Source organism: Suricata suricatta, chromosome 2 (genome assembly GCF_006229205.1).
Source record: "Suricata suricatta isolate VVHF042 chromosome 2, meerkat_22Aug2017_6uvM2_HiC, whole genome shotgun sequence".
Classification (NCBI taxonomy): domain Eukaryota; kingdom Metazoa; phylum Chordata; class Mammalia; order Carnivora; family Herpestidae; genus Suricata; species Suricata suricatta.
Genome location: NC_043701.1, coordinates 144757648 through 144770662, shown reverse-complemented (window position 1 = coordinate 144770662; position 13015 = coordinate 144757648). Strand labels below are relative to the sequence as shown.

At 41.4% G+C, this 13015-nt stretch overlaps 1 protein-coding gene across 1 annotated transcript in view; it reads left to right on the top strand.

Moving 5' to 3' along the window:
- Positions 1 to 13015, top strand: part of GRID1 (glutamate ionotropic receptor delta type subunit 1) — a 693764-nt gene that overhangs the window by 571436 nt on the left and 109313 nt on the right. Inside the window, exons 9-12 of the mRNA XM_029919939.1 lie at positions 3969 to 4070; positions 5471 to 5668; positions 9230 to 9554; positions 10753 to 10891. Coding sequence (XP_029775799.1) covers positions 3969 to 4070; positions 5471 to 5668; positions 9230 to 9554; positions 10753 to 10891 — 764 coding nt within the window. The remainder of the gene's footprint in view (positions 1 to 3968; positions 4071 to 5470; positions 5669 to 9229; positions 9555 to 10752; positions 10892 to 13015) is intronic.

The following is a 13015-nucleotide window of genomic DNA, read 5'->3' as shown; positions in this document are numbered from 1 at the left end:
TGAATGAGAACCAGAGCTGTCTTATCAAATAGTGGCAGTTCTCGTATTGTTTAACAGTGCTGGAAATTAGTTTTTCAGGCACTGGTCTTGACAGGTCAGCTGTCAAACGTGTGTGTCTGTGGCCATAAAATTCATTGATCTCATAAACAAAATTCTGTCTGCAAAATACAAAGGGAAGTCAGAGTAGATGCACTTATGTACAAATGAAATGGTCTGCAGCTGTATGAGTAAGTGTCAGGACTTCTATGGGGGAAAGCTTTTTCTGGTTTCTCATTTATCAGGCCTATCAGCCTCATTTGGTTTCATTGACTGAAACTTTTTCCTCGGCATTCTGAGCCAGGAGAATCAGGCAGCCTCAGGAAGGAGGCAGAACACAGTCTCTCCTAATTTGGGTTGGCTGCAAGCTTAGAATTCCATTTAAATGCTTTATTTTATTTAAACAAAAACAACTCCCCTAGAGTCTTCTGTTTAGACCATGCTTTTCCTGGTCTTATATATCAGGTGTTTAGAGGGATGGCCTCGCTCAGAAATGATGAAGGTTTGGGGTGCCTGGGTGGCTCAGTCGATTAAGCATCTGACTTTCAGCTCAGCTCATGATGTCATGGTTTGTGAGTTTGAGCCCTGCATTGGGCTCTGTGCTGACAACATTGAGCCTGGAGCCTGCTTTTAGTTCTGTGTCTCCTTCTCTCTCTGTTTCTTTCTCTCTGTCTGTCTGTCTGTCTGTCTGTCTCTCTTTCTCTCTCTCATTAGAAATGGTGAAGGTTTACTGCTCTGGTCTTAAGATTTGGGCAAGAACAGGCTTTATAGAAATGGGGGGATTCACTCAGCCTGGGGCACTCGGCTTCAGGCTGATGTGAGGGAATAATAAACTTCCCTGTGCAACTGAAGGATCCTGGATCCTAGAACATGGTTGCACTTTGATGTGTTTGAAGGCAGAATTTTGGTTTCACTTTGAAGTATCTTTTCTTTCTCTGTCAGAGTACAGAATGCCCTGAAGGCCAGGGAGAGAGAGGTCTACATTAAAAAACAAAAACACACAAAATATAAACCTTTAAGTCCTAAGTCCTTTCAGACAAAAAGTAGGGGTAATTACAGGCTTAGAGGATCTTTTTTTCCTCTCATTTTCCTCTCATGTCGTTGCACTTTGATTTAAATGGCTTTGCCTTCAAACTGGATTTGCTGTCTTTCTCTCTTGGTGGAGAAGGATTGTCTTCACAGAGCTGGATCTCAGCATTGGCCACTTCCCCATCTCCAAACCCAGTAAGCTCATGGGGCCCCACACCATCTTGGAGAGGTCATAGAATGGGACACACCATGCTGGATGAATCCACAGTTGCCTCTTCTAGGCATTGGACACCCCTTGGCCACAGGTCCTGGCAGCCAAGGGGACTGATTTATTGGATTCTGACCCTCAGACTGGTCTTGACAAACCAACAAACTATTTAACTTTGATCACTCCCCTTTCTTCAGTCCTTAGTCATACAAATGCATGTGACAGGGTTTTGTTGCCTGCACTAATTATTTTGATTAACAGCTTATTTTCCTTCCTGTGTAAGTAGGTGAAAAACCAGTTGAAAACACAGAACAGTGTCAAGAAGTCATAATGATTATTCGTAATTCCACCACCTGGACATATTCCCATATTACATTTTAACAAAGCTCCTCCCATTTTCCCACCACCCTTTTAAAGAACCATAATTAAGGTTTTATTGCACACAGTTTTTATATCCTGATTCTTTACTTTGTGATTATTATTTTATAACAGATCATTTCAAAGCGATTGTTTCTTTTGAATAGCCCCTGAACATTTGGTAGGCAGGGAAGGTATTTTTATTTTGCTTTTTAGACAAGAAAATGGAATCTCAATGGAGTAAAATTTATTTTAAAAATATTTGTAGATTGCCTTCTGTGTTTTAAGCACCGCAGTAAAACATGATGTCTGAGGTCATCCAGGTAAGCCCAAATACATATCATGAGTCCCCTCGTCCATGTCAAAGGGTCCAAAGAATATAGGAAATCAACACCTTGACTCTTTTTGTCTGAGTTTGTCTCTTCCCTTTGACCAGCATTTTAGTCCAGATGCAGGAATTGGTCCTGGGTCCCAGTGCTATTTCCTGAGACCCAGTGGGGAAATAGCCATGAGCTTTCATTCTGATGATACCAGTTCCCAGAGCATGGTATCTTTGATATCCTTGAACAGGACTTTGGGTAGATTTTAACTTTGCTCTTTACAGCAGTGCCCCTGAAATCAATTAGTGGTGGCTGTGAGGAGCTCCTCGGAGCACTTGGCCATGCTATTAACTAAATGATTTATTCGTCACTGCCAGGCATCCTATTACTTAGGAGGGAGTGGGTCTTAGTTGGTATTCTGTCCAAAGTGACAGCCGGAGTTTCCGGGTTCCTTTTAAACTGGTTGTAAAACCATGTATCTCATTCTGATGTTCCTGCTTTAGGCCTCAAGGTTCTAGTATCTTCCAGGTGGAATGGTTTCACAGATTCTGCAACTGTGGCCTCATAGTCAGAGCTCAGTGTGCAGACCCTGCTGTTGACATCAGGGCTACAGGACATGCTGGGAGAGTAGAAGTGTCTTTAGGTGGTGCTACTGGTGGCTTCTTTAGAACATCTGGTGACATTTCTCCACTGAGGGATAGTTCTTCTGCTCAGCCTAACTAGGGGACTTGTGGGCTTTCTCTGATGAAGAGTAGATGCTGCCTGCAGCAGTCTGATTCTTTAACCCCTTGCTACTTAAAGGGTGGTCATAGATCAGCAGCAGCAGTGTCACCTGGGAGCTTGTTAGACAGGAATAATCACAGGCTCCAGAATCAGAAAGTGCATATTAAATCCCCAGATAATTTGTGTGCACATTATAGTTTGAGGATCGCTGCTTTAATCTGTAGCAGTAGCTTACAATTCTAGCTGTGCATTAGAATCACCTGGGGAGCTAAAATATTCAAATCTAGCCCACTACAGACCAATTAAATTCGAATCTCTGGGGGTGAGGCCCAGAGTTCAATATGTTTAAAAGCCCTCTTAAGAGTTTTGATATGCAGTGACCTAGAAGAACAGGGTTTCTCAATGAGGATCGCTGGGGAAGCATTAAAATTCCTCAGGCTTAAGTGCTGGGATCCTGATTAAGTTGACTTAAGATGGGGGCTGGTATCTGTATTTTGTTTACATTTCACCAATTAATGAAAGAATCATTGATCAGACAAAGAGTTCATCATGGTTGCCCAGACACTGCAGGGATGCAGAGAGGGGAAGCAGGTCCCATGAACTTCTGTGTCTCCTGTTGTCTCTGAGCCAGAAAAGGATCTCCTTGACCACCTCAGGGTGCCCGTCAGAGATGCATCAGGCATTGGATAGACTCTGCAAGCTTAGAAAAATATGGCAGATCATAGTATGTATATTCTTGCCCTATACCTGTATATCAAGGAAAATGATGAAATATGCACTACAATGAAGACAGGCAGCAAGCTCTTGACCCTGTTTGCAGTAGGCATCGGGTGCAAGACAAGTGGTACACATGGGTCTTTTTACCTGGTTCACTGCTGAGCATTATCCTGCCCTGGTGGCAGCAATGCCTGAACTCAAAGACCCTCTGGCCTGGGCAAGTCTAAGTTGTAATAAAAGAAAGAAGACAGTTTGTGGGAGACACAGTGACATGACCACAGTGGGTGTACAGAATAAAATTAGACAGAAATATTCATTCTTGAAACAAGTTCTTACCAATTGGCTTTATTTTAAAGACATGGCAGGTCCTTGAGTTCCAGATGAGCTGATGGAGGAAGTGGAACTTTCTGTCACATCTGTATTCTTTCTAAGGTTTGAATATGGCTCTCAGTGTCTGGAAAATGGATTGGACTGCTGTCCACATCTCTGTCTGACTCAGGATCCCAGTTTAGGAGGCGAGTTCCCCAGGTGTGCACAGGTGCCCATTCTGTCCCTCACACTTCCTTTTTCCTTCACAGTTGGCGACGTGGGACTCAGAAAAAGGCCTGAATGGCAGCCTGCAAGAGAGGCCCATGGGCAGCCGCCTTCAAGGACTGACTCTCAAAGTGGTGACTGTCTTGGTAGGATCATGGGCATATTGGGGAGGATTTTGAGTCAGAGGCTTCTGTCCATTTGGTTTAATACTGGGTTTGGAGACCAGGGGATCTTGAGTTGTTGCTTGAGTTTTCATAAGGCCTTTCTGGCAAATAATTTTGCAAATAATGAAGTAAGAATAAGATTGGAGATTCTGCCCCAGGGCCTTCCACTGGAGTGACTGGGCTGCTCTACAGAAAGACCACAAATCTTGATCCACTGCTGCTCAGCTCTATCTGCTCCTGGATGTAAACAGTATGTTGGCCTACTGGTGGTCCTTACCAGTCAGTCTCCAGAAATATGCTTGGAGGATGACATTCTTCCAGCATGCAATCCCGCCGATGGCACCCATGTGGCACAGACTTTATGATGAAGACCATTTGCTGCAATTTTTCTCCATGGTTGTCCTGGAATTATAGACTTTTAGATCTTTAAGAGACCTTAGAAGCATCTTTCTTTCAATTTCTTCCTTTCCCTTTTCAGAGCTGTAGGAGACATTTTAGATTTACTTATCATCTGGCCAGAAATAGTTCAAATGTCCCCCTGTCCCATCAGGGACTGGCATTTCCTTGGCTCTAGAAGCCTTTGACAGCAGTGTTCCTGCATTCCCTGTATGCAAATCACAGAATAAGCATTATAGTCTTCCCCACCTCCTCTGCAGTTGATGAGATATATCCTCTAAGCCTATTCGCCAAAAGTCCACTTCTTGTTCAGTTTCACAGGATTGTGGTGCGGAAAGCTGAGGTGTTTTCCAGAGGACCACAAGCCCTAAAGGCATGCACATGACAAAGCACAGAATGTGTGAATGTGGCTTTGGGCTCAGAAATTGTGGAGTTTAATTCTGTCTTGTCCTTTGACTTATGGTATGACTTTCTCCCATGAATCAGAATCCATTTTCTAGTACAATCTGATGGATGTAATACTATCTTCTCTCAATCTAATATCATAGAGCTTTTATTGTCATTCTTTATCCTGGATGAAAAGTAACCACATTTCTTATGTGGGTCCTGAAGAATTATGGCATTTCCTAAGGATGGAGTCCTGAATGTCACAAATGATGGAATGAAAACAAATCATGTCATTCTGGCAACGAGGTTCTGGGCAGAGGCTGGGATAACATCACACAGGACAAGTAAATCTTCATTTCTCCATCAATATGCTAGTTGGAGGGATCTTCCTATGCACTATGCTCTAAGTTTCCATAAACTGCTTTAAAAAAGGGCAGAGATGTTTAGACTCCAGGCCTAAATTGGATAAATACATGCCCATGTTGGGAAACATTCTAGAGCTATGATTCATCAGGTTGATCTTTCCAATAATACCCTGGAAAGATATGTGTTAATGAACCTGTTATTTAATTGAAGAACATCCATTCTGTTGTCCTCAGGAAGAGCCTTTCGTGATGGTGGCTGAGAACATCCTTGGACAGCCCAAGCGCTACAAAGGGTTCTCCATAGATGTCCTGGATGCACTGGCCAAGGCTCTGGGCTTCAAATATGAGATTTACCAAGCCCCCGATGGCAGGTATGGTCACCAGCTCCATAACACCTCCTGGAACGGGATGATCGGGGAGCTCATCAGCAAGGTACGTCCCAAAAGTAGGACCATGGGGAGGGGCACCCCAGTCTGCCTCTGGGGTGTTATCTAAATTTGATCCATTAGGCAGTTAGAACCTTTGAACTATATAAACAGACCACAGCCTACCACTCACTCTTCACTCACTAAGGCTCTCTTTTCTTCAACTCACCCTTCCCTGCTATACCCATTTCTGCTCTTTTATTTTCTCATTCCCTGGCACTCTATGTTTTCCTTCAGTGCCCATTGCTGTCATTCCTTTTGAGCCTATCCACTGAGCCTGCTTTATCATACACCCTTCTTGAAACCCACCCCCATATTTGGACTGAAATAAGAACTTAGGACTCATGGGAGGTATTAGTGAGTACTTATTCTTTTCTCCCTCATGACCCATAGGTGGATTATGTATATGCAAGTGTGTGTGTGTGTGTGTGTGTGTGTGTGTGTGTGTGAGTGTGTGCATGTGTCTGCATTGTTGTGTATAAGTGATACAACATTTGCCACCTCCTCATTCATTTCAAATAATTACTCCTTTTGTCTCCTATAGAACCTGGGTCTTCATTGAGACTTATGGTATGAGGCAGGTTCACTGTGTTCCCATCCTTGCCCCCTGTCCTCCCATGACCTTTAGGTCATTTCCTTATAATCATTTATGATGGTGGCATCTGCTCAAGCCTTCCCTCTCTAGTGATGTGGTTGCCACCAACTTTGACATTTCTGACATCACTATGGACAACCCTGAGCTCCCAGTGTTTTGACCACCTCACCTCCAGTGACCTTTGTGCTCCACATTAGCACCTGGACCGATGCATTTTGTTAGCATCCTCCATGTTACTGTCTCTGTCCACTCCATGACAACTACCTATTTCCGTTCTGACTCCTTTGAACCTTGGCTCCTAAAACATAGGTCCTTTGTTTTATAAACTCACAAAGACAGACCAATCTCTCCAATTTCTCCTAAGCTTAAAAAAAAACTTTGTTGAGGGCATTAATTTATAAATAAAATTCACCCATTTAAGATATACAATTCAATGATTTTTAGTAAGTCTACTGAGTTATGCAACCATCATGATTATCTAGTTTACATTTTTTAATTTTTTTATTTATTTTTTATTTTTTCCCCAAAATAAACTTAGATTGTATTGCAGTTTCACTTAACAGTATATAAAATGCTGTGTTGTGACAGGTATCATTTTTTTAAATGTTCATTTATTTTTGAGGAAGAGAGAGATAGAACATGACCAGGGGAGGGGCAGAGAAAGAGGGAGACACAGATTCCAAAGCAGGCTCCAGTCTCCAAGCGGTCAGCACAGGGCCCAATGCATGGCTCAAACTCATGAGCCGTGAGATCATGACCTGAGTGGAAGTCAGATGCTTAACCAACTGAGCCAGCCAGATGCCCCTAGTTTTAGAATAATTCCATCAACCCAATGAGATCTGTCATACTTATTTACTTAACCCCATTCCCAACCCCAGCCTAGGCAACCATTGATCTATTTTCTATCTGTATAGATTTGCTTTTGAAAATATTTAAATAAATGAAGTCACACAATATATGGTCTTTTTTGTCTGCTCCTTTCCACTGAGGTTCATCCTTCTGTAAGAGTTTTGTGCCCTTGTGATCCTGCATCCTTTCCTGCCTGGTGTGCCCTCAGTGGTTGATAGATAATCCTGTTCCCTTCATCTTTTGTGATTCTCTTTATTCTTGGTTTCTTATTGTACTGAAACCCTGACTTGATTATATTATCTACCCTCTGATTCTGACATCCAAGTTGCTGCATGGAATTAGAGAAGAAAATCACAAATTTGCCCTGATGGGTATGTGAACAATATTTGGCCTCCAATCTCAGCTAGGCCTTCAGGACAGCCCAAGTTCCTTACCTTGACCTTCATTGGGCCTCTTGGCTATATCCCTTAGAGACTGGTTTCCTCATGTCACAGGTCATCCTTCTACCAGTGTCATGAGTTGATCCCTTGTGCTTCTGGACCTGGCTTCATAAATTACTTTTCCTTAATTCTATGTTGTTAACCTATCCTGCTCTACTAGATCTCTTCTCTAAGTATGGTCTGAACTCTCTAATTCCTTAAAAATAAATGCCTGGATCTTGAGTTTTTTTTAAAAGGAGGCAAGAACCAGAGATCTAAATGTGACAACTCTAAGAGGATAGTAGCACATCACCATCATTACTTCTGACATTTTTTCTCTTTGCTCTAGATACGTTGTTGGATTTCAGTTTATTGTATTGTATTGTTTTGTTTTGTTTTGTATTTTTTGGATTTCCTATGTTACTATGTTACATCAGTATATCTGCCCCTCTGGCCTATATATTAGACCTGATAATTTTTTTTCTGATAAAATCTTTCTATGTATGTTTTCCCAATTTGAATATACAGGTTGGATCAGTTGTTAGACCTGGTTATTCTAAAACTTTTTTTTTTTTGAGGAGAGATTTTTCTTCTTTTTTAGTTTATTACTTATTATTATTATTATTATTATTATTATTATTATTTTGAGAGAGAGAGAAAGAGAGTGTCTGTGCATGAGCGTTGGTAGGGGCAGAGGGAGAGAGAGAATCTTAAGCAGGCTCCATGCCTAGTGCAGACACAGGGCTCAATCCCACAACCCTGACATCATGGCTAAGCTGAAATCAAGAGTTGGATGCTCAACTGATTGAGCCACCCAGGTGCCCCTAAAATAAATTTCATTCTGATGATGCTTCCCACTTAGAGGTCCAAGAGTCAAGATCAGGGTGGTCATTGTACATTTTCATGCTCCTGTGGTTTAAATAAGGACTCCAGGCCCATTATTGCCTGCCTCCATCCATCTAGGCATAAGTGTCCTAACCTCCACCAGTCTTGGCAGCTTTAGTCTCACATATAGTTCCATCTTAATGGAGTCTTTGTCTAGTTTTAAAATTAATCCCATTTTGGAAAGCAAAAATCTTACAAGATGCTTTAAATGTCACAGTACAGAGTGGCCAGAGAGTCTCTTTACAATGTGGCTTTACTATATGAAGAATCAACCCAAATGTCTGAGAGGCTATGAATTAAGGACAGTGGACAATCAACAGAAGTAGCTAACCCCTTTTTTTCTTGGGGGACATTACTCTCTGGCATAGATTCTACATATAAAACAATCAGGGGCTGAGACATTAATGAGATGTAAAGTACTTGTACAACTCACTGTATAATTTCTGAAGAGTCTCAGAAAAGGGAGACATCATGTGGGCTAATGGAAGTTTGGAGAGGCTTAATGGAGCTTAGATATGCCTCAAAGAAGAGAGAAGAGACTTCTTGGTGGTGGGCAGGGATGGGGTAGAGGGAAATACCATCAAAAGAAAGAAGATAGTGAAAGTTTGTGAGAAGAAGAATAAGAAAGTGAAGAAAAACTACAAGCATACAATTTAGTGGGTTTTTTTTTTTAACAGTATTCAAGGTCACAGTGTGTTACCTCTTGAATCCATTTCCTCTGGACTGAATAACCCAAAGAGCAGAGGGCGAGCCTTGACCCAGGGTGGGACCCAACAGGAAGTTGAGGACGGCTGTCTGATGCGATGATTTTGCCTTTCAGAGAGCAGACTTGGCCATCTCTGCCATCACGATCACCCCAGAGAGGGAGAGCGTTGTGGATTTCAGCAAGCGGTACATGGACTATTCAGTGGGGATCCTCATCAAGAAGCCCGAGGAGAAAATCAGCATCTTCTCTCTGTTTGCTCCATTTGATTTTGCTGTCTGGGCCTGCATTGCAGCAGCCATCCCTGTAGTGGGCGTGCTGATATTTGTGCTGAATCGGATACAGGCCGTGAGGGCTCAAAGTGCTGCCCAGCCCCGACCAACCGCGTCAGCCACCTTGCACAGTGCCATCTGGATAGTCTACGGAGCCTTCGTACAGCAAGGTACTCTCCTGGTTTCCTGATGTTGGTAGCCCCACGGCCCTGGAAGAATTTGCCCATGGGCAGACCTCTTGGATGCATTTTGCCAAAGTCCTTTTAAATGCCATTTTAGTTCATCTCTAGAATGGTGCTAATATCCTGCTGCACCCAGTTTCTCTGAGTTATATCAGATAGAAATTAAATGCAGTGACAAGGAACTCAACTTCAAAGCCTGATTCTCCACTTTAGATAAAATTGGCTTTGGAGATCTGCTTTGCACTCCTCCCCCCCCCAACATTAGATTGATTATTATGCATATGGGGCTTGTCAGATGAAGCTGAACCTTGATTAAATTTGAAGTCTTAATAGGAAAAAAGATCACAATTGTTTTGTAATCATCTAAGCAGTACTCCATCCATTCTTGAGATACAAAGTCCCCTTTTTCTGTGAAGTCTGGAGAGCCCTTGGTGAGTTATAGGTTTATACAGTTTGGACCGAAACAACAAATTGCCAAGTTCGTAATGTGAGTGTTGGCCTTATCTGCACCATGGCAAAGCATGTAGTGCCTGTTTGCAAGGTTATGTAAGAGCAGTCAGTGAGACGCTTTCTTCGGCTACCACCTGAGAGACCAAGGAGAAATAATTGGCCTCAACGGGGCAGCTTCTGACTGCAAGTCACAGGCAATGATTCTGAAAATCTTAGGGAAAAAAAAGTCATCTAGTGAGGGCTGAATATTAATAAAAGTGATATCTCATTTCTGAGGTTTGAAAGAAAGCTGGGGAACCCTCCAGGTAGGAGGTCATTCTATATTTACAGAATTCTGCAGACTACTCTCTATGAATTTGAAATTGGAAAAGGATCTTACATCGGGCTGCAGCCCTGGAAACCCAACACAGGGAGACAGTCTTCTTACTGGAAGATTTTGATATTCAGAGCTCTATGCTTGGCATTTTGACAAACACCACATCACTAAAAAGCCAATCCTGCATTTTTTCTTTTCGTATCTGGTGGGCCTTCATCCCTTTCTGAGATTGGTGGTCTTTGGATTCTTTCCCAGAATTGTCCCAGTGGTCCCCCATAACCAGCCAGCAAGTCGCTTCTCTGCTCCCCAACCCATTCCCAATGGTGGTTCCCTAAGCCAGGCCTCAGGGTGGAGTATTTCTGTGGGGATGGGAGTGAGAGCGGAAGCCCAGGACCAATCCACTGTGCTGGCCTCCCGCAGGAGGCGAATCCTCAGTGAACTCCATGGCCATGCGCATCGTGATGGGCAGCTGGTGGCTCTTCACCCTCATCGTGTGCTCCTCCTACACGGCAAATCTTGCTGCATTCCTCACCGTGTCCAGGATGGACAACCCCATAAGGTAAGATCCATTCATCCTTCCAGATCTGGGACCACTCTGCTCCAAGAGGCTGTAAAGAGAGGACAACAGTCTTGTCCAGAGCAGCCTGGTGTCATCTTAGAGGCAGACAGACTTAGATCCCAGATCTGCAATTTGATTATTATCATCCTTAGCCAAGGGAGAGCTTCACTCCTATTGTATTTTATTTCATACACAATTAAATAAATGTATAAATGAATTAAATAATACTTCTCCGAACATTTAAATGCTGCTTTATAAGACTAAGAAATCAAAACATTAAAAATTAACAAATTAAATTTCCTCAGGCATTTAAACGTTGATTACAAACTTATTTAATCAAAATTTTCTAAACATTAAATTAAAATTAATTAAGACCACAAGTCTAAGATGTTTTTTCAAATCCTCAAACACCTTAAAAGTATTTTGAAAAACGTGTCATTATCACAGTGATTGGAAAAATTCTTTCACATATATTTATAAAATTATAAAATTACTGAAACCAGGGAATGAGAATGTTTCTTTGTTTTATCAAAGTGTTAAAAATATGGCATAAAAGAACTAGTTCAACATTGTGAAGTAACTTGGGAATGCCTTTGTTTTAGGAGATTTCCACATACTATGTAAATTGCAAATGAACTTGGGCAAGGTGAAGGGGTATTGGAAATGTGGTTGCTGAGGTGACCACAGGCACAGATCTAGTCTACATTCCCTTGGGTACAATACTGGCTTCACTATCACCTCTCACTTGATCCCTGATTAAGGTTTTCTGTGTCCCTGCCTTCAGTAATTTTTCCTTGACTTCGTCACGCTCACTATCATTATATGGATTCTTTTGATCCACAGCCCTACTGGCCATCCATACTTAACCAGCTAATCTGGCTCCCAACTGCCTATTTAAAAGAGTTCAGACTCTGGCCAGGATTCAAAATTTAGTATGATATTATCCAGTTTTATTCTTTAGCATACCTTTTGAATTGCCTTTTTCATCTGGCTTAATTCTCAGGAGATTCATCTGAGTTGGTGTCTGTATTAATAGTTCATTGCTTTTTGCTGCTTAGTAGTACCCAGTGTACCACAGCTTGTTCACTAGCTCATGCTTTGGAGGACATCTGGGTTGTTTCCAGTTTTGCGCAATCATGAATAAAGTCACTATGGATATCTGTATGAAGGTTTTAGTGTGAACAGAAGTTTTCATTTGTTTTTGATACGTATCCAAGTGTGCAATTGCTGGATCATGTGGTAATTGCATGTTTTATAAGAAAGTATCAAACTGTATTCCAGAATGATATTATATTACTACTAGTAGTGATGTGGGAATGAGCCAGTTTCTTTGCATCTTTGCCAGCATTTAGTACTTTCAGTATTTTTTATTTTATTATTCTGATAGGCATGGATTGACACCTCATCCTGATTTTAATTTACATTTCCCTGATTAGTAATTGTGTTGAACACCTTTTCATGTGTTTATTGCTATAATATACTATTTTCTTTGGTGAAATATCCATTTATGTATTTTGCCCATTTTCTAATTGGATTGTTTGGCTATTACTCTTGTGTTTTGAAAGTTCTTTATATATTTTAGATACTAATTCTTTGTCAGACATATTGTTTGTAAATATTTTATCCACTGTGTACTTTCTCTCTTTAACCTCTTAACAGGTCTTTCACAGAGACAAGGTTTTAATTCTGTGAAGTCCAATTTATCAATTTATTCTTTTGTGGATCATACCTTTGGTGTCAAGTCTAATTTTTGCCTAGCCTTAGACCATGAAGATAAACCATGTTTTTTGTGTTTCTCCTAAGAGCTTTGTGATTTTACATTTTGTATTTCAGTCCACTGTCAATTTTGAGTTTTTATAAACTGTGAGGTTTAAGTGGGTTTTATATATATAATTGTAGAATGTGTGTGTGTGTGTGTGTGGTGTTGTCTGTAAATGTCTAATTGCTTTAGCACCATCTGTTAAAAAGGCTATCCTTTTTTGATGGGGATGGCATTGAATGTGTAGATTGCTTTGGGTAATAATGACATTTTCACAATGTTTATTCTTCCGATCCATGAACAGGGAATATTTTTCCATTTCTTGGTGTCTTTTTCGATCTCTTTCATAAGTTTTCTATAGTTTT